The sequence below is a fragment of the Theropithecus gelada genome, chromosome 4, assembly GCF_003255815.1.
Source record: "Theropithecus gelada isolate Dixy chromosome 4, Tgel_1.0, whole genome shotgun sequence".
In the NCBI taxonomy this organism is placed as follows: Eukaryota; Metazoa; Chordata; class Mammalia; order Primates; family Cercopithecidae; genus Theropithecus; species Theropithecus gelada.
Window position 1 is genome coordinate 42,178,811 of NC_037671.1, and position 20,694 is coordinate 42,199,504.

Sequence of the window (20,694 nt, forward strand, 5' to 3'; positions counted from 1 at the left end):
AAAAAAAAAAAAAAAAAAAAAAAAAAAAAAAAGAGCCATAAGTACAAGTTCATCTACCATTAGCTCTTGGTCACTCATTCTGTGATGGGCCATTAGTAAGCCAGTAAAGAAAGAATGCCGGCCGGGCGCGGTGGCCCAAGCCTGTAATCCCAGCACTTTGGGAGGCCGAGGCTGGCGGATCATGAGGTCAGGAGATCGAGACCATCCTGGCTAACCTGGTGAAACCCTGTCTCTACTAAAAAATACAAAAAAAAAAAAAAAAAAACAGGCCGGGCGAGGTGGCGGGCGCCTGTAGTCCCAGCTGCTCGGGAGGCTGAGGCAGGAGAATGGCGTGAACCTGGGAGGCGGAGCTTGCAGTGAGCTGAGATCTGGCCACTGCACTCCAGCCTGGGCGCGCAGAGCGAGACTCCGTCTCAAAAAAAAAAAAAAAAAAAAAAGAAAAAAAAGAAAGAATGCCATGTGGTTGGAATGTAGTTTTATACTTGTATTTGCTAATAAATATACCTGGTTAAACCAATCCAGCTGTTTCAATGACAGGGTCCCTGTAACATGAGATTATGCAGGTTATATGAAACAGTTGTCCAGCTTCCTTGTCACATCAGGTTTAGGAAAACTCACTGTTTCCCGATTTTTAGCTTTCCTCTGGATGGGGCAAGTGGTGGCGGACAAAGTGTTTGCTAGTGTAGTATAATATCTGGAGCCTGATCTGTGTTAGTCAGGGATGTTTTCTTGAGTAGAGTGAGTTTTGAAAGAAGGATGTGATGGGCTGTGTTCCTTTCTTTGGCTCTTTTATTCAACAGATATTTACTGGGCATCTTCAGGACAGGGACCCTTGCATGGCACTTTAGCAAAAACAAGGGTGAGTCAGACAAGTCTTGCCTGCAAGAAGAATAGCATCAGGTATCTCTCAAACAAGAGAACAATATTTCTTGGAGAGACTGCTGGGTGCTGGGCTGTATGGGGGTCCTAGGGATGTAGTGATGAGCCACCAGAGACCTCCCCTACCTCCAAGAATGTGAAAACCTAGTAGGGAAGACTGATCTTGAGCAGAGACAAGTGTGATGAGTGCTAGGACAGGGAGCATTCGGGGGGTGGGGGCATGGGAGTGCCTAGCAGGAAGCTGTGTTCTAGACTGGGGGAAGTCACAATGGCCCCTGTAAGCAGTGACATTTTCACCGAGATGATAAGTGAATGAGGTTCAGGACAATGACTTCAGAAGAAATGGTATATGTGAGCGTCAAGTCAGAAGCTGGGTCCTTTTGAGGTACGCAATGAAGACCAGAAGAACTAAAGTTTTTGGATTAAACCCTAAGGGCAGTGGAAAGTCATGGAAGATTTTAAGCAGGGATTTGAGGTGATCTGATCACCTTTCTAAAAGACCATGCAAGGTGCTCTGCTAAAGAAGGGTTCTGGGTTGACCATTTGGAGGCTTTTGCCTCCTAATCCTACAGGTTAGAGAGAAGGGTGCCTTAGACTAAAGTATTAGCAGTGAGGATGGAGAGAAGTGGACAGATTCAAGAGCTATTTAGGAGGAAAGATAATAGGACTTGGTAGGATCAAAGAGTGAGTAGGAATCAAAGAACCCCCCGGTTTCTGACATGAAGTGTTGGATGGATGTTGGGACCCTGGACAGGATAGGATATGCTGGAGGAGATTCAAGTTTAGGGGGCTGGGATGATGAATTCAATTCACACATTCTTTCTGTACATCAGTTTCCTTATCTGTAAAACGAGTTGTTCTAAGTTATAAACAAATGAATAAACATTACACACTTAGAACAGTGCCTGGGACATAGTAACTCTATGTAAGTACATCAGAGTGGAGACGTACTGGAGACAGTTGGGCCCCAGGGGCTGGAGTTCAGGAAACTGTTGGCCTAGGGGTACGAGTTTGAGAGAGTCTGAGATAATAGCTGAGTCCTGGGGAACAGGTGAGGGAGGACGGTGCCCTGAGGGACTTCATTTAAAGGTAGGATAGAAGAGGAGAAGTCATCAAGGAAGCCCACGCAGAACATAGGGTGAAACAGGAGAGACTGCTCAGGAGCGTAGTTGCTAAAGAAACCAGGGAAGTGAGGTTTAATAAGAAGCAAGCAGTCAGCAGTTATATGCTGCCTGGGCTGAGCAAAACTACCATTGATTTAGAGATAGAGACCACTGGCTGGAAAAGACAAGTACATCAATAACCTGAATACAAGCTCATGTGGAACTGCTCTGTAGTTTAGGAAGGGAGAGATTCTTCTTACCTGGGAAGGTCTACTGAAGGCTTGCGGGAGGAGGCTGACACTGTGCCCTAGGAATTAGACCAGGTCCTTAGTGTGAGTGGGTATGGAGGCCTGTCCAGGCAGGACTCACTGTGTAAGCAAAGGCACAGAGGTTGTAGGGGTGCAGAGTTTGTGTTGGGAAATGTAAGGTGCATATAACTCTCCTTTTTCTTTTATTTCTGATTTTGATTGTGGAAAAGAAACTTCAAACAGCATTCTGGGAATTTTGACAAAGAACTTCCTGGGATACCTAGAGAGCAGTTCTAGGGAAGAACTTTTGTATGGGATTAAATCTGCAGGAGTCTTGAGTTCCAGAGGCAGGTGAACTAATGGGTATTATTTCAAATATCCCTTGTCTGTGCTGTCTGAATGGCAGTCCTTGGCCAGATGGGGCTACTGGCTCATCTGAATTGAGATGAACTGTAACTGTAAAATGCACACCAGATTTTGAAGACTTAGTGTGAAAAAAGGAATGTAAAATATCTCATTATTAATTTTCTACATGATTATATGTTTAAATGATTATATTTTAGATTTACTGGTTTCAATAAAATGTACTATTGACTTCACCTATTTCTTTTAAAGTTTTTAACGTGACTAGAAAAATTTGAAAATATATGTGGCCCCTGTTATCTTTCTATTAGGCAGTTCTGATCTAGGTGAGAGAAGAAAGTCTTAATATTCTCCCTTGAATAAAAGTATAGGGAAAAGATTACAGATATCAAAATTTAAGACTATTATACTTCCTTAGATATTGTTTTCACTGTTTATTGTATTTGAAAATATAAAGGTTAGTACTATTATGCTTTGTTATGCTTAATTTATGCTTAATGCAATTTTTGCTTTTGATTTTTAAAAAAGCACACAATGTTCTCCATGGCTCAATAACTAGTCCTTTGATTAGCCCTTGATTAGCATTAGGCATTGCTCATGCATGATAGGAGAAGCAGCTTCAAAAGATTTTCAGGGGCCGCCTAGCACAGCAAAACCTTTAAATTCACCCCAAAATACCTAGGAATTACCCCAAATATGACCTCATAAAGTTCCAGTTTGCTCCTTGGAAAGTTTGGACTAGCCTGATGGAGCCCGGCGCCTTCTCTTGGTGGTCCTGCAGTGGGAGGGGCTGCCTCCAGCAGGCACTCCCTCCCTCGGAAGCAGATCAATGCCTCCCTGGGCATGGCTCGCCCATCCTACTCTGATTAGCCCCTTGTCCTCACCAGCTCTCTCCAGCCCATGCTAGGGGCCCATGCTGAGTTTGGGGGAGCCAGAGAATGTCTAGGGGAGAGATTTGCAGGGCAGGTAGACCTGAAGGATGGGGCGAGAATTGGAGAGAGGCAGAACTAGATCTGCAGACAACTCCCTTCTTTGTTAGGCTTTGTATTATGGTGTCCACAAGCTTAAGAATCACAAGGGATGGAAGACAAGAAACCGTGGGGCGAGAGGATCAGGAGCTAGCAAAGCAATGCAGGAGACGCGCAGGGAACAGGGTGACTTGAAGCAGGAGGGTGGATTTGCAGAGACAAGGTTGGGGGTGGACAGGAAGTAAAGGGAGTGCAATGGAAGACACACAGGGCTGGTTGAGGCAAGGGGATGGGGCTATATTTCTCACAGAAAAGCAAATGCCCTATCATATCTTTGATGCTCTTCGGGAGGAAGATAGTAGGCTGAGGACCTGATCTGGGGGAATTCTAATTTCCTGCAGGGCTGACTATTCTAATCTTAACCATCCCTAGTGTCAGACATATTTTTTCTTGTCTTTGCAGGATGAATTGGATCTCACTGACAAAAACCGGGAGGCTATGTTTGCACTGCCCCCTGAGAAGAAATGGCAGATCTACTGCAGCAAGAAGAAGGTGCCGTCTCTGACCCTTCCGGCCACATCTCAGGGTCCATGGCATGGGGTGGCTCTTGCTGCCTTGCCTGCCCATCCATTCACCTGATGTTTATTACGTGCCAGCACTGTTCTAGGTGTTGGAGGAACAACAGTGAATAAAATAGAAAAAGGAAATTCTGCTCTTCTGGAGCTTACACTCACAGAAATAGGATTCTCTTTTTCAAACACCCTTTAAGCAGGACCTGCTGCATTCCAGGACTGGGGCTGGCTGGGAGAGAGACAAAGAAGCAGAGTCTGGACTCTCTCGTGCCTGCTCCCAGGCATGGAGGGTGGGCCTCCTGGACCATGCCTGGAGCAGCTTTGCTATAAGAAATCAGTTTGGGGGACAGGGGTGTCCTCTTTTGGATCTTTAGCCTCCACCCTGTCCCAGGCTAGGGCTCACACATCAGTCCTTGTCCTCCTCAGCATATCCTCCCTCTCCTCTTGCTCATTCAAAGATGCTGTTAGCCTCCTGCTGTGGCCCTCCCTAGAAAGGGGTATGCTGGGCTCCAGTCCAGCTTAATTGGACTTGATGTCCTCCCTTCTGCTTCCCCAGTGGCTGTGCATTCTTCTCTCTGCTGTCTCCGTCTCTGTGTTTCTTCAGCTTGCCTCTGTCTCTATGTCTCTCTCTTTCCCCCTTTCTATTTTAGTCTGTTTCTTTTACTCCTGAATTTTCTTTTCATGGCCTACTTTCCTCCTCTCCCCTCCACCCTCCCAGTTTTCAGACTCGAGTCCCAAGCCTAAAACTTGTTCTTCTGCCCTCCTACATTGCTTTGGTGTTTGGGGACCAGAGCCTGGGTATTCCCATGCCTGAGGCTCAGGCTCCCTCCCTTCTGGGAGGAGACAGGAAGGTCTGGGCAGAGTCTGAGCCGTGTCTTCTCCGTGCTCCTGTGCCCACTCATAGCTCTTCTCTTACTCTTCCTGCTGAAGACATTTATCCCATCCCCAGGGCTCCACATTGAGCCAGACTGACCTTATAATGTTGGAGGATTCAAATATACACCATTTCAGAGTTGCAGGAACCTGGAAAACAACCCAGTGTTGATGCAGTCTCATTCTTTATTTTACAGATGAGGCCAAGAAGGCCTAGAGAGTCAAGACTCACCCATAGCCCATCCAGTCAGTTATGGCGAGTGGCTGCCCATTGCTAGAACCTGGGACTGCTGGGGAGGATAGTGCTAGAGGCTGAGGACCTGTGACAAGAGGCATGGGCTGCACACACTATAAGCCATTGTCTAGTATACTCAATGCACGCTTTATTAAGCACCTGCAGAATATAACATTCTGTGTTTATGCATCTCATTGTGAGAAAAGCAGGTCTTTAAAAAGCTCAAATCATGGAAAGAAGGAAGGAAAGAAATTTCAGGAGTAATTAATCATATCTCATGATTCTCCATTTTCCAAATTGATTTACTATGGAGTTCCCTTAAGTTGGTCTCTTCTACAACTGGAAAAAAAAAAAAAAAAAAAAAAAGGCCAGGCATGGTGGCTCATGCCTGTAATCCCAGCACCTTGGGAGGCTGAGGTGGGTGGATTATCTGAGGTCAGGAATTCGAGGCCAGCCTGACCAACATAGAGAAACCCCATCTCTACCATAAAAAAAAAAAAAAATACAGAACTAACCAGGCATGGTGGCACATGCCTGTAATCCCAGCTACTTAGGAGGCGGAGAGAATCACTTGAATCCAGCAGGAGGCAGGAGAATCACTTGAATCCAGCAGGAAGTGATTGTGGTGAGCTAAGATCATGCCATTGCACTCCAGCCTGGGCAACAAGAGCGAAACTCCGTCTCAAAAAAAAAAAAAAAAATTATTAAAATACAAGGGCATCTCTTACTGCCTTCCAAACCAAACTGTAATTTCCCCACACACTTTCACACCCTTCCGCCTTCCCACATGGCACTTCCTCTGTCTATAACACCCTCCCCACCTGTCTTAGCTGTAATACTCTTTAATAACCTCGTGTTCTTAGACCACTCACCCCCACCCCCTACAGCTTTCTGTGTTGGATGGATCACCCTCCAAGGTCTGCTATGGGCAGCTCTACCGTACAACACTGACCACCCTTTCTCTGGTACTGGACTGGCAGTACATGGAAGGCAGAGACCATGACTCTTTAGTCCGTACTCCGTACCTGCAGAGCTCAGTATGGTGATTGGCATCTAGTAGGTCCCCATTCAGTGCACATGGCACGGGTAAACGATGAGCCAGCAAGTGCAGGAAAGGACGTGTTTGCCGACGCAATTGTTTTTGGTGCTGATTCCCCTCCCAAAGGCAGAAGACAGAATGTTTGGCCTTCAGTCATGGAGAATTTAACACGTATAACCATGGTTAAATTTAACATTTAACCATGTGAAGTCATAAAAACCCAAACAAAGCAGCTTTCCTACTGGTCTAAAATTTATATTTTGTGAAACGAAATAGAAAACATCGGGTGGATGGAGCTGAGAACTGCAGGGCCCGCTGGCAGCTGGCGGAGAGGTGGTTTGTCAGGGAGGGTCTGGAGGAGGTTAAGTTTTCATGCCGATTTGGAAGCAGGACAGTGGAGAAAGCAGATGGGGAGGAGCCTCCAAAGTGACCTGGGGCACAGGAACAGGAATGAGCAGGACGGGTGTGAGGCCCAGAAGCAGATCCATTTGGCTGGAGAAGGCTGGATTTTCAGTCAACATTAATATTTCTTTAACTCCCATCATTCTTGCCCTTACTTGGGGAAGAGTAGAGCCTGTCTCTTGAGGGCTGAGCACTGGGCCAGAGGTCCTCAGATCTGGGCTCTGCCTCCCCGCTGCACATCCCCCTCATTCGGGAGTTTGCCAGGAATTAAATCACAGGCCTAAGGGGGTCTCCTGAGTCTTTTCAAAACCCAACCCCTTGGAAATTTCTCTATTTTTCCAAAGTTACTATTTAGTGAGTGCCTATTATGTGCCAAGTGTTTTCTATTAGTGTTCTAGAACTACCTGAAAGATTAAGTTTTTAAATTTCCCAACTGTCACAGACCAATACTTTTGTAAAATATGAGAATGAGATTATCAGAAAAAGTAAAAAGATGTATAAAAATAAACACAAATTTGAATTAGATTTAACAGCCAGGAAATTACATTTCATTAAATACAAGCTGAGCAAACAGAACAAGAGAAAAGAATTTTAAAAAAATGGTGCATGTTGCTCACTGAGAGTACATACACCTGCATGGTTTCTGCCCGTGTCATTGGCTGGCCATGAGAGTCAATGTTCATCATCTGTATTTCACCAAGGGAGAAATGGAAGCCTGGGAGAGCATGTAATTTCCTCCAGCCCACCCCACGTGGGCAGAGCTGTGAAATGAATCCCTCTGCTGACATTGAATGAAGCTCAGGATCTCAGGCCACGGGCCTGCCTTGCCTGTTGGTCCATGCTGTCCTTTTTCTTGTTTCAGGAGCAGGAGGACCCCAACAAGCTGGCGACCAGCTGGCCTGACTATTACATTGACCGCATCAACTCCATGGCTGCGGTGAGTGGCTGCCCCTCTCCTGCCCTGCCCCCACCTGGAAAGGCTAAGGCAGAGAGGGATCCCCCCAGCCCCCACCCCCGACACACCAAACTGCCTTTTCCTGCTCCTCAGCGCCCTACTGCCCACTCACTGGAGTTCAGCTTTCCAGTTATTCATGAAATTTTAAGGTAATCCACCCCTCCTCTGTGCAATCTCAGAGTCCCCCAACCATTTAAACATTTTAAAATCCATGTGGGCATCACACAAACTTGGGAAATAAACCGGGCCAGTAATTCTCCCCATTTCACAGATGAAGAGAGTGAAGTCCCAGCCCAGAATCTAGGTCTTCCCAGGGGCCAACAGTCGGTCTCAGTAAACCATTCCCCGAGGCCTCACCCTTTCTGAGGCAAGCATGGCCCCTGGGTCACACCTGGGCTGGAGTGCAGGGGGTTGGGAGACAGGCAGCCCAGCGTGACTTCTGCCCCCTTCTACCTGCTGGCTCTCAGATGCAGAGTCTGTACGCGTTTGATGAGGAGGAGACGGAGATGAGGAACCAAGTCGTGGAAGACCTGAAGACGGCCCTCCGGACACAGCCTATGAGGTAACTCAGTTTCCCCCTTTTGCTTCCTGCCATGTCCCTTCACAGTTGGTCTCCTTGCCTTCCTGAAGCCCTGTGCAGTGCTCTGCTCCCATGCCGGTCCTCCTGGCCAACTCTGCCTCACCTGACTTCACTTCCCAGCCCCTACTCCTCTCCTGAGAGGCTGCCAGGGCTTGGGAGGAGGGGAGAGAAGCCTGGGAAAGTGGGATAAACCTCAGGTCCTGAGGAGCTCTCTAAAGAGGAATCGAGGGCAAGTGCTTTCTAAAATTTATTGATTTATTTTTGGTAAGGGGATAGAATAGGAGGGTGACCAAATGGACAAGGTACATAAGAAAGAGCCGTCTGAGGATGAGGGGGCAGGGTGAGTGCCCCATCCAGGAAAGGAGGAACGCGCGGGTAGAGAAGTACTCCAGCCACTAGGGGGCGTGTGGTGTCTCTGGATGGGATTTGCCATCTAGAATGGGAAAAGCGGTAGAAGTCCTGGAGCCATGGGAGGACCCCTTTCCCTTCCCAGGCCACAATGTGTGGGGCCCAAAGTGGGTCTCCTTGTGTTTGGGTCTGCCCCGTGGTGTGCTGGAACTGGCTCGTACCAGCTGGCGAATGCCGACTGTCAAATTTTCAGCAATTTTGTAAGCTGGTGGTTAAACGTAGCTATGATTAAAATTTCAATTATATAAGTTTAAGATTCAATAAGTTGTATCAAAACAAAGGTAATAACTACTTGAAACTCTTCACGCCCAAATTACCCAATTATTTTTCTACATTTACTATAATGTACACTTTTGAGTTTACATGCATTGTATACACATGGAAACACTATGAAATATGCATCTCTTCCCAACTCTGCATTCAATGACATCAGTCTGTAGCTTGAAATTGGCTATGCTGGGAGCATTTACACCATGGAAATGAGCAAACAATCGGGAGCTGCCTTCCACTCTTCCCCTGGCAAAGAGCTAGCCATCCATTGCGTGGGGGTGTCTATGTTGTCGGAGCTGAGCTCTCTCCCCAGGAGACTAGACATAGCCTCAAGAAGAATGGGAACATCCTAATTGTCTCTTGTCATTCTGGTAGTGGTGGGGTTCTGGAATGGGAAGGGGAGAGAGGAAAGGATGAGGTAGTCAGGAAATACAGGGGTTGAAGGGAAGTTGCCAGGTTTGTCTCCTACCCCAACTTATTGTAATTTCCCTTAATAATATTCTGATAACAAAAGTCACACGTTGTCATTGTGGAAAGTTTATGGCATGCAGAAAAGCATGTAACAGAAAAAAATAAAAAAATACCTATTGTTAACAACTTAGTCTGAGAGCACATTCTTATATTTTCTAGGCGTATTTGTATAATAACATAAACACAAATACACTTGGGATAAGTAATGTTATTTATAATAGTTTTCTTAGATCATTAATTATTTTACTAAATCAAGGGTACCTGTGTGTGTGAGCATGCCATGGACATCCGACACCCAGGTGAAACCTATGGACTGCTTCTCAGGAATGATGTTTTAAATAATAGATACAAAGATAGGATGAACAAATAATGAAAATACAGCTACAAATAATAAAAGTGAGATAGCAATGAATTGTGCTTCTTTATACCTTAAATAGCAAGAGCCAGCTGCGAGTCTGATAACCATCATAATTTTGAAGTACTGAGGAGTGCAAATGGTATTTTGAGATACCTGGTACAACTGTAATTTGGTATGAAAATAGCTGTGATTTCTTGGGGTGACAGAGTCACAGATTGTGCTACTGTCATTTACTACTACTGTCATTTATTGCCGATATTCGTCATTGAGGAAAATGCTAAATTTTAATTAGAAGTTACCGAAAATAAAAATGTAATTTTCTTTTCCCACCCAAGTCCTTGGATCTGTGAATGCTATCCATAGATTCTTCAGCAGAACAGACTCCAAATTAAGAACCCCTGAGCTAAATGGGTTTTAATTTTTTTTTTTTTTTTTTTTGCTAACATTCAAGATAGATAACTCTGCTATTTTCTTTAGGATCACTTGAAATGTAGCTTCCCTAGGTTTAACCCCATGACTCGATGACTCTGATGGCCTTCCTATCTGGAAGTCCTCTTTATTATCTGACTGTAATTCTCCTAATCTCCATCCTCACTGGAGAGGAGTGTTGAGGTTTAACAGCTCTGATAATTATCATGATCATCCCCTTCACATTCATACTATTTTAGCTATGCAACTGACAATGATATGCAAAAGCACAGTATTTAAAATGCAAATAAGACACAAGTCTCTTGTGAAGATGATAGGATTTCAGTGCTTTAGATAAACTACAAATAAGCCAAGTAGCTACTGTAGGTGGGACAAGGTGCATGGTGGTGCACGGGTAAGTGGGTAACTATTTGCAAAGTGTACGCAGAATCATATGCAAATACAATACATTTTATTTGTTAATGGCTCTGATTTGTAGGTTTGTGACCCGCTTCATTGAGCTGGAGGGCTTGACCTGTCTGCTAAATTTTCTCCGGAGCATGGACCATGCCACCTGTGAGAGCCGCATCCACACCTCGCTCATCGGCTGCATCAAAGCATTGATGAACAACTCCCAGGGGCGGGCACATGTGCTGGCACAGCCTGAGGCCATTAGTACCATAGCCCAGAGCCTGCGCACAGAGAACAGCAAGACCAAGGTGGCTGTGCTGGAGATCCTGGGTGCTGTGTGCCTCGTGCCTGGTGGCCACAAGAAGGTGCTGCAGGCCATGCTGCACTATCAGGTGTACGCAGCGGAGCGAACCCGCTTCCAGGTGAGGGGCCTGGCTGGAGGCGGGATGCCAGCTGGGTGGGACGGAGGATGTCACACGTGAGTGAGAGCCTGAAGACACTTTGCAGCAGAAACTGGGGAAAAAGGAAGGTAATGTGGTCTGCATGCCTGCTCCTGGAAGGTAACAGGCGAAGAGTACTGGGACCTCGAAGGCTTGTATAAAAACACATGCAGGGCCTTAAGAGTTATGAGTTTGGGTGGGAAATGGACTTGTCCTCCTTACTAGTCAGTGGGTTCCTGGAAGCTGGAATATTGGCCTGCATTATTTTTGGGGCTCTACATCTCCAACCTCAACACCTGGCTCATGATAGGGGCTCAGTCAAGAATTGTTGAATTGAGTGCAATTGCTGAGATAGAGATTTTAGGTGCTATGCTTGAGCCAATGCCTAATGTGGAACACTGGGATCATCCCTGGGGGCTTCAGCCATGCTATTCTCTTTTCTTTCCCTGACCTGCCCAGAAAAGTGTCAATGAGATGAATAGTAAATATGAAGTATCTTAGCACAGTGCCTGGCACAGAGTAAGTCCAGAGAGATGGGAACTGATGTTACAAACCCTGTAGTTTATTGCCCAAAACTGGGTCCTGACTCCAGAAGATGGAAAAGGGATAAAAGCAGCGTCCATACCATAAAGGAGCCAGGCAGGGAATACATATGAGCTGTAAACAGCTGGAGCACGATGATAAAGCGGCACTGAAGCACTGCTCAACTATGTAGACCAAGCCCCAAAGGTTGAGTGGAGAGGAAGTGAGGCAACACTGCCACTGAGGTGAGGAGAGGCAAGGGAATTTTCTAGGCAGAGGTGAGGTTTGGGGCAGCCCAGAGTAAATTGGACAGACCTGATTAGATGGAGAGAGCAGATGGGGTATTCTAGGTAGTGGAGGCGACAGGAGTAAAGTTGCAAAAAGGCCACACTTGGGGGGGACTCAGCCCTCTCCTGCTGTGTCCTGCGTTTCCACCTAGACCCTGCTGAACGAGTTAGACCGAAGTCTGGGCCGGTACCGGGATGAAGTGAATCTGAAAACAGCCATCATGTCCTTCATCAATGCAGTCCTCAATGCTGGAGCTGGAGAGGTGGGGTGCCTTCTCCTTGCCCTTGCTGTTCCCTGACTTTCTGGACCTGGGGTAGAGTGTGTGAGTGTGTTGCTTCCCCAATAATTGCTTTTGATATTAAACCTGGGAGGGCTCCTGGGGAGTTGCCTGCATAGGTAGCATCATGCATTGTGAACAGACCCAGAGCTGAGCTGGCTGATGCTGGCTCAGGGCGGTGGGGAATCATTGGTGGGAGGAGGGCGAGTTTGGGACCTTGTTTGTAGGGAGCTGTTTCTGGACTGTTTTCTGGTTGGCTGGTCATGTTCTTCTAGTGCCTTCTGTTAGGTATGCCTTCTGGTCTCCCTTACTTTTGGGGTCAGAATGGGATTCTTGAAGTATAAAAATAGCAACAGGCTGGGCGTGGTGGCTCATGCCTGTAATCCCGGCACTTTGAGAGGCCTAGGCAGGTGGATCACCTGAGGTCAGGAGTTTGAGTCCAGTCTGGTCAACAGGGTGAAACTCCGTCTCCACTAAAAAAATACAAAAATTAGGTGAGTGTGGTGGCGGTCACCTGTAATCCCAGCTACTTGGGAGGCTGAGGCAGGAGAATCACTTGAACCTGGGAGGCGGAGGTTGCAGTGAGCCGAGATTGCATGATTGCACTCTAGCCTAGAGGGCAAGGGCAAAACTCTGTCTCAAAGAAAAAAAAAAAAAAAAAGCAACAGTAGAAGAACTTGAAAAGCAGGTGAACATTCCAAATTCTAAGGCAATCAGATGCCCTGGTCAAGGTTAACTTGAAGGACAAAAGGGGCAAAGGGAGCAATTTAATGATCTTTACTTTCCCTTTTTTTCTGCTAGGAAAACTTTTTTTTTTTTTTAAACAATTTGTCCTTATGCCCTGGGTTAGGGAAGGCCGGTTGGGGGAATAATCTTCCCCTCAGGTGCTAACATCACCTTTGTTGGTACCAGCTTTTCATGGCTGTCATGTGCTCTGATTAGCTGGTAACCACACCTCATCAGGGAATTGTAACAAGTGTCATCCCTGTAGATTAGTCATGTTATGACCATTTCACAAATGGGGAAACTAAAAGCTTTCCCAAGGTCACAAGACCAGATCCAAGATCTATCTGATTCCAAAGCTTGTGCTCCATGTCACTGTACAACACTGCTCTTTGATGCTGAAGGCAAAAACTGGCAAGGGGCTTGAAGGAAGTGGGGCAGGAGACCTAAAAGAAGCTGGGCTTGCTTTAGACTAAGAAATAAGGTCTCTGTTCTTTCTTGGAGCTCTGGGACTTGAAGCAGCTCCAGGTGAGTTAGCTGTGGGAGGTGTGTTGGGTCTGTGGCTAGGGTGGTGACGAGGGCTCCACTGGGGATGTTGTGGAAATTGAGATCTGCCAATGAGTCTGGCCCTCCCTTCGTGACCCCCAGGATAATCTGGAGTTCCGCCTACATCTACGGTATGAATTCCTGATGCTGGGGATACAGCCTGTGATTGACAAGCTCCGGCAACATGAAAATGCCATCCTGGACAAGTAAGGTCCAAGCAACCGTCTCCATTGCAAACCTGCGGGGACAGTGCCTCAGATGGGGATGGTTGGGACCTTTGTGAAGGCTGCCCTTCCCTCTGGAGGCCAGCTGCCATACCCAGCATAGATTCAGAATCAGTTCTGTGGGGGGCAGGGGTGCCCTTGCCTGTCCTCTTTGCTGACCGGCTTGTCTCATCTCCGATGTTATAGACAGGTGAACCCAGTAGCCCTCAACCATCGCAGTACTGCCCCCTGGGGGGCATGTGGAAATATGTGAGGGTGTTCTTTGGTTTTCAAACTGGTTGGTGGTGGGCAGTACTGGTATTGGTTGTTGGGGGCCAGGAATGCTAAATGTCCCACAGAACCTTTCTGCTCAACAAAGAAATGTCCCACCCAAAATGCTTGCTATAAAGCCCTTGTTGATCCAAGGGCACAATTATGTTCCCATGTGGTACCAGTGAGGCCCCACTGGTTCTGTTCCATTCATTTAGGCTATTTTATTACACTAGGTTTTAAGGGACAGAGAATGGATCCTTTTGAGGTGGAATGAGTGGATGTGTGCATGAGGATAGAAAATGAGGGAGAGATCAGTTTTGAGGGCTGACTTGGAGACCCTATGAAAGTACTGGGGAAAATAGACATAGGGCTGATGTCCTCAACTGAGAGACACTGGGCAATGCCTGCAGACATTACATTCTTGGTTGTCACACTGGGGGGTCCTGCTGGCATCTAGGAGGTAGAGGTTGGGGATGCTGCTAAACATCCTCACAGATCAGCCTCCCACAACCAAGGATAAGCAAGCCCAAAATGTCAGTAGTGCCAAAGTATAGAAGCCCATTCTAAGGTGAAGGGACCCTAGATTGGCCTCCCCGAAGGAAGGTCATGGGATCTTATAAAGGTCAGACAATGGGTGTCCTACAAACAGCAGCTTCTTTCCCATTTTGCCTTCACTTTGCTTGAATGAAGCTTTCAGATTTAGCCAGTGGGGGGCTCAAAGGGGCTGTAACCCTCAACCAAGGGTGTGTCCTGGCTGTAACGTCTATCTCTCTGCCTCCCCATTCTGTCTAGACATTTAGACTTCTTCGAGATGGTGCGGAATGAGGATGACCTGGAGCTAGCCAGGAGGTTTGACATGGTGAGGAGCCGGCAGGGTGGAGCGATTGCAATAGGGCAGTAGGGTTCCTGGTGGCCCCAGAGCCACTTTTCTAGACCCTGTGCTGTGGCAGGGCTGGTGTGGGCTGGTTCCCTGGTGGGCACCCCCATGGCCAGGTCCTGTGATCAGAGTTCTCCATAGAAACACAACCAATAGGATACATACAGAGATGGATAGATGAGAGAGCATTTATTAGGGGAATTGGCTCACACAACTATGAAGGCTGAGAAACCCCATGACAGGCCGGAGTTATTGCATGGAGAAACAGGGAAGCCAGTAGCATGGCCTAGTCTAAGGCCAGGGGCCTCAGAACCTAAGGGGCCACTGGAGCAAGTTCTGGAGTCCAAAAGCTGGAGAGCCTACTGTTCTGATGTCCAAGGGCAGGAAAAGAAGGGTGTCCTGGCTCCAGAAGAGGGAGACAGAAAATTCACCTTTCATTGGCCTTTTTGTTCCTCCAGACCCTAAGCTAATTGGATGATGAGCAGCCCACAGGATGGAGCGATGGCAGAGTATGGTAGTAGGGTTCTAGGTGGCCCCACAGCCATTTCTCCAGGCCCTGTGCTGTGGTGGAGCTGGTGTGGGATGTTCCTTACTCAGTCCTCTGACTCAAATGCCAGTCTCTTTGAGAAACACCCTCACAGACACACTCAGAAAGAATGCTTTCTGAGCATACCAGCTATCTGGGTATCCCTTGATCCAATCAGGTTGACCCCTAAAATGAACCATCACATCCCACTTCCAGAGCCTTGGCAGTATGCTGGCTGTGGAAGCCTCCCCTGGGAAGGCATCAGCCTAGGAGGAGACTGAAACCCCCAAAGGAAAGGGAGCAAGTTATTACATGTGATTAGTCTCAAATACCTTTCCTGGGCTGACTTTCCCCTGCCTTCCAGCAACTTCCTGAGTCCCCTCTCCCCATCCCTAACCAGATCATGCTTAGTAAACTAAATTGTATTTTCATTTTAGCCTCAGCAACCCTGAAAGCACACAACTCTGCTTTATTGTATTATAAAATCCCTATCCAAATAGAAAGCTACTTTTGGGTGGTACTTTACAGTCACTGAGTGCATCCCATTATATTTTCACAAAAGCCCTGGATTTATAGATACAGAAACAGAGGTTAGAGGGGATAAGCAGCTTGCCTGTCATCGCACAACTAAAGCGTAGATCTGGGGTTTGAACCCAGGTGGTGGACCTGCGCCACTTGCCACCTGCTACTTTGAAACTTCTATGCCCCTGCTCCCTTCCCTGAGTTTGGATCAGTAGTTCTCAAGCAGGGGCGAGTTTGCTCTCATCTCCCCCGGGGACATTTGCAACATCTGAAGACATTTTGACTTGTGTGAGGGGGTGCCACTGGCATCTGCTAAGGAGAGGCTGGGGTGCTGACACACAACCTACAATGCACAGGACAGCCCCTAGCCCCCACAATGAGGAATTATCTGACCCAAGATGCCAATAGTGCTGAGACAGAGAAACTCTAGTTTACATAATTGACTATCTCCCTCTTCCTTTTGTCTCTCTCTTTTTAAGCCTGGGCCAGAGGCAGGGGAAGAAAACCTCTCCTGTGAGACAGGGCGTAGTGGAAGGAAGCAGGGTCTTCTCTCTCCTGCTGATTTCCTCTGCTGCCTACCCCTGATCACTGTGCCCTCTTCTCTCCCAGGTCCACATCGACACCAAGAGTGCTTCCCAGATGTTCGAGCTGATCCACAGGAAGCTGAAGTACACAGAGGCCTACCCCTGCCTGCTCTCTGTGCTGCACCACTGCCTGCAGATGCCTTGTAAGTACCCTGTATTTGCTGCTTCCCTCGACTGGCCTGAGCCTTGACTTGGGGCAGGTTGAGACAAGACTTTAGGACCTCCCTGGATTGGGGAGTGTGACCATATCTCCCTGTGCACTTGCTCTTGGGAGGCCAGGCCCCATGACGGAGGCCCCTGCTTTTTCTTCCCTCCTTGGGGCCAGGTCTTCCACTGTCATGTGGGGAAGGAGCTGGGGACTTGGCCCTGAGAAACTCCGACATCCTAGTCCAGAAACAGTAGCTTGATCATTGCAAAATTAAATAGCTCAGCGTTCAGCTCATGATGGGGGAGAGATCAGTCATGTTGGGGAGTTCCAAAAAGTTTTGTGCTTGGGGGATTAGCATAGATGTGGAATGAACATGGTTGTTTTTTTCTTAAGGTTTTATCAACTCCTTTATCTAGTCCTTGTTGGCTTCCCCTCTTACACTCTTGCCCCTGCTTCTGCCTACAAATACCAAATGTCAGCATCTACGGGAGCAGATGGCTAAGTTCTTAAGATCCAGGTGTGCACAGTGATTGAATAAATTATACATAATTGCTAATAGCCACTCCAGAATGCAATTTGAAATGAGCTTTAACGGTACCCCTTGGTACTTAAGCTCTTCACAAAGAGAATATTTTGAAAACACGTGTGGCCCACCATAATGGTTGATGTTGGTGGTGTCAGCAATCATAGTGACAGTGATGGCAACTGTGACTTGTTGTGTGCCAACTCTGGGCCAGGCATGATGTGAGGTCCTTTAGCACATCGTCTCTGAACCTTAGAAAGACCTAAGGAATACACATTATGTCCATTTGAATAGTGAATGAACCTGAGGCTCAGCGAGATATTTACATAGAGAAAGAATTTTGGTTCTGTGGGGTCAAGGGTTGAGATAAAACATGTTCTGCTTCTGTGAGCTAGTGACCTGGCTTTACACGATTTTGCTGGGTGAAAGGCAGACGGTAAATGATACCACTTTGCGATGCATGTGTCAGTAGACTGGTGGACAGGATAGATGCAGTGACCTGAATTAAGAAGCTATCAGTTCTCCAAAGCTCATTGCAGAAGGTCTTCATGGAGGACATATACATCTCTGGGAAACCTGACTTCTTGTGCTCCCAGGGATTCCTCTGTTTCCTGTTCCATGGGCAATGTGAATGGGTTCTTCTACTCTGCCCCAAAATGGGACTTTGCAGACTCAGTATTCTACCTTGTAGGCATTGTGGTTTGCTTTGATGTCAGGATTGAACTTGTTGGATTTTTATGATGGTCAATAGAGATAAAGTGCTAGGGATTAAGGACCAAGGAAAGAGAGTTTTTGGTTATTACATAAAAAGGAAGTCCATGTCCAGCCAGATGACTATCATTAGAGGGGATGAGAGTGAGACTCTATGAGATCACACACAACACACTCTGCCTTTACCTTCATAGTTCAAGGTCACTTCCACAAGAAATCTTCTCGAATTCCATTAAGCACTTCTCTAACTCATTTTGACTCTCAGTGCACACCTGTAATCAGTTTCCCTTCATCTTTCTCTGTAGAGTAATAGTGTAGATAATACTAAAATATTTTTTTAAAAAAACTTCCCTGGAGACTTCATTATTCAGCATGTAATATTTTGGAGCAGGTGGTTTTTACAGATAATGTAAAAAGCAATCTGCATTTCCTGGGCATAGTATGCTTAGGGTCCAAACAAGGAAGAAAGGCAGCCAGAAAGTATTTCAGGGAGTAGAGAAGTATATTGGGGAGGTGGCTGACACATCCGTAGAAGTCTAGTTGCTGATAATCAAGAGATGACTGAATCAGTGAGTTGCCATTATCAGCAATGGCATTGCCTCTTCCTCTAGACTGGGAGCTTACCATGGGTGGAGAAGGGCATGCCTCACCAGCCAGAGCCCAGGCAGTGACTCTAGGATGGGCCCTAGGGGACTCCAGGGCTCAGGAAAGATATGATACCTGTCATCCCTCAGACAAACGGAACGGTGGCTACTTCCAGCAGTGGCAGCTCCTGGACCGCATCCTCCAGCAGATTGTCCTCCAGGATGAGCGGGGTGTGGACCCTGACCTGGCTCCCTTGGAGAACTTCAATGTCAAGAACATCGTCAACATGTGAGCAGTGGCCAGCCTTTGCCCTGTCTTCCTCCACCTTCCTCATCTCTCTCTGGTCTCACCAGCGAAACCTCAGCTCCCTTTCACAACCCAGTCATCCCCAGATGAGTCTGGGGCGGCACTGTCCAACAGAACTCTCTAAGCTAATGAAAAAAGTGCCATTTCGTTACTGTTCAATGTGGCTATGGAGTACTTGACACATGGCTAGTATGACCAAGGAACTGAACCTTAAAGGTTGTTTCATTTAAATTTAAATAGCCACCTGACACGTGGAATTTAAACACATTAACATAGAATGAGGGTCAGCCAAGTATTGTGCCTGGGCTGACTCCAGTCCTCCAGCTTATTTGTGTATGGCCCATGAACTAATAATAATTTTTACATTTTAAACAACAAACACAAGTATAAGTGACAGAGACTGTGCATGGTGTGTAAAACCTAAAATATTTACTCTGGCCCTTTGTAGAAAGTTTGCTGACCACTGACGTAGAACCTGACCATTCAATCATGAGGTTGCTGGATAAGGTTGTCAGAGCCTAAAGCCTTCTGGTTTACCATAGTTTATTGACCTCGGATAGAGAAACACAGAGAAACAAATTTAAATTTACATCAGTTAATAAGAAGACCTTACATTAACATACTAATTTTTAATTTTAAGCTTTTACTTAACTTTCAGCATGAGTTTGAGCCACTTGCCCTTAAAGGAGATAAATTGGCTCTCGATTCATTATGTTGCATTCCAAAGCCAAGTAGACAATTATTTTCCAGCTATTCTTGCTACTGTTTTCATTTGCATAGTCAGATGTTGATGTAGTTAAAATCCTAATTGGTATGTTGGACAAGTGCAACTGGGAAAGTGATCAAAAGGTAACTTTAGTTTTATTTCTTACTAATTCATTACACTATTTAGTAGGCAATCTTTTCCACTGCTAGAGGATTAAAAACTCCTCAGGTCCAATGAAGTTTTTACCCCTTCTTGGGTAACAGAAGTCCTAAGATCACTTTTAAGTGCAACACAGTCTGAAATCTACAACTAGGACGACAAAAATCATGACATTCTAGATATGATTTAGCCTTAAATCTTTCTCCTCCACCAGCTAGGGCCAGGAAACTGGAATGGGTGTGTATGTATGCGTGTGTATGTGCATATGTGTACACATATGTCTGTGTGTGATATTTGCCTTTTCTGTTCTGTTTACCCTGTAACCCCTTCTATCTCCCACTCCTCCTTTCTATTAACCCGTCTGACCCTCTGAAGAGGCAGCCTGGGGAACAGGAAGGAAAAAGGGAAAAGGTCTTACTTGATAAGGTAATTTAGTAAACAGGCTCCCTGCTCTCTCACCTTGGCATATGGTTAAAGACATCAGTGTGTTCCTGGAATCTTCAGGAGTTCCTTGCTGGGTGCCTGTCACTACAAAACCTAGCTCGCTGGCCATGCCAGATTTTTGTTCCAGCTGGCTGGCTGCTTCCAGCCCTTCCGTCAGCCCCGGGTTCCCTGGCAGTCCAGTGCCTGTAGACTTATGGTGTAGATGTTCCCACTTTTCGCTCAGGTGGAAACAGCTCCCCTTGCACGGGACTGTAATAACTGCACCCCAGTTCCTCCACGAGGCTTAAATCTGACCCATGGGCAACCCTCATGCAATCTCTTGTGCCAACAAACTCTAGGAGTGCTGGCAGGGCCCCGCACAGCAATGTTCTCTTTCTTTTGCTCCCAGGGCTTTGCTTGGCTCCAAGTAGGGCCCCAGTCTACCCTGCCTCCCTCCCAACTTCAGGGAACATGAATCAGAACTCTAGGAGAGGGCCCAAAGAAACCCCTTCCCTGGATGGTGATGAAGGAGGTAGCATCTTGGGGATAATAGCTGTGGCCCTCTTCAAAGAAATGTCTTCACCAAATATCTCCCTCTCCATACTCTGTTCTCTGTGTCCTGGGTCTAAACGTCATGGGTCTAACTCTTCCACATTCTCAGATTTGTAAAGGAAATGATTCTTGGGATCTCGCTTTGGGATTTCACCTCTGTTAGGCCTTGGTGTCAAGGTAAAAGCTAAATTTGAACAGTTTCAAGAGCTTTGCATGAACAAGGCTGTCGTCTGTGTCACCCTGAACACACTCAGTCT

General features: G+C 46.6%; 1 protein-coding gene across 1 annotated transcript in view; it reads left to right on the forward strand.

Annotated features, from left to right (window-relative positions):
* Positions 1–20,694, forward strand: part of DAAM2 (dishevelled associated activator of morphogenesis 2) — a 91,226-nt gene that overhangs the window by 43,602 nt on the left and 26,930 nt on the right. Inside the window, exons 3-11 of the mRNA XM_025383398.1 lie at positions 4,024–4,113; positions 7,545–7,619; positions 8,105–8,199; positions 10,632–10,965; positions 11,945–12,055; positions 13,442–13,545; positions 14,608–14,674; positions 16,350–16,467; positions 18,441–18,579. Coding sequence (XP_025239183.1) covers positions 4,024–4,113; positions 7,545–7,619; positions 8,105–8,199; positions 10,632–10,965; positions 11,945–12,055; positions 13,442–13,545; positions 14,608–14,674; positions 16,350–16,467; positions 18,441–18,579 — 1,133 coding nt within the window. The remainder of the gene's footprint in view (positions 1–4,023; positions 4,114–7,544; positions 7,620–8,104; positions 8,200–10,631; positions 10,966–11,944; positions 12,056–13,441; positions 13,546–14,607; positions 14,675–16,349; positions 16,468–18,440; positions 18,580–20,694) is intronic.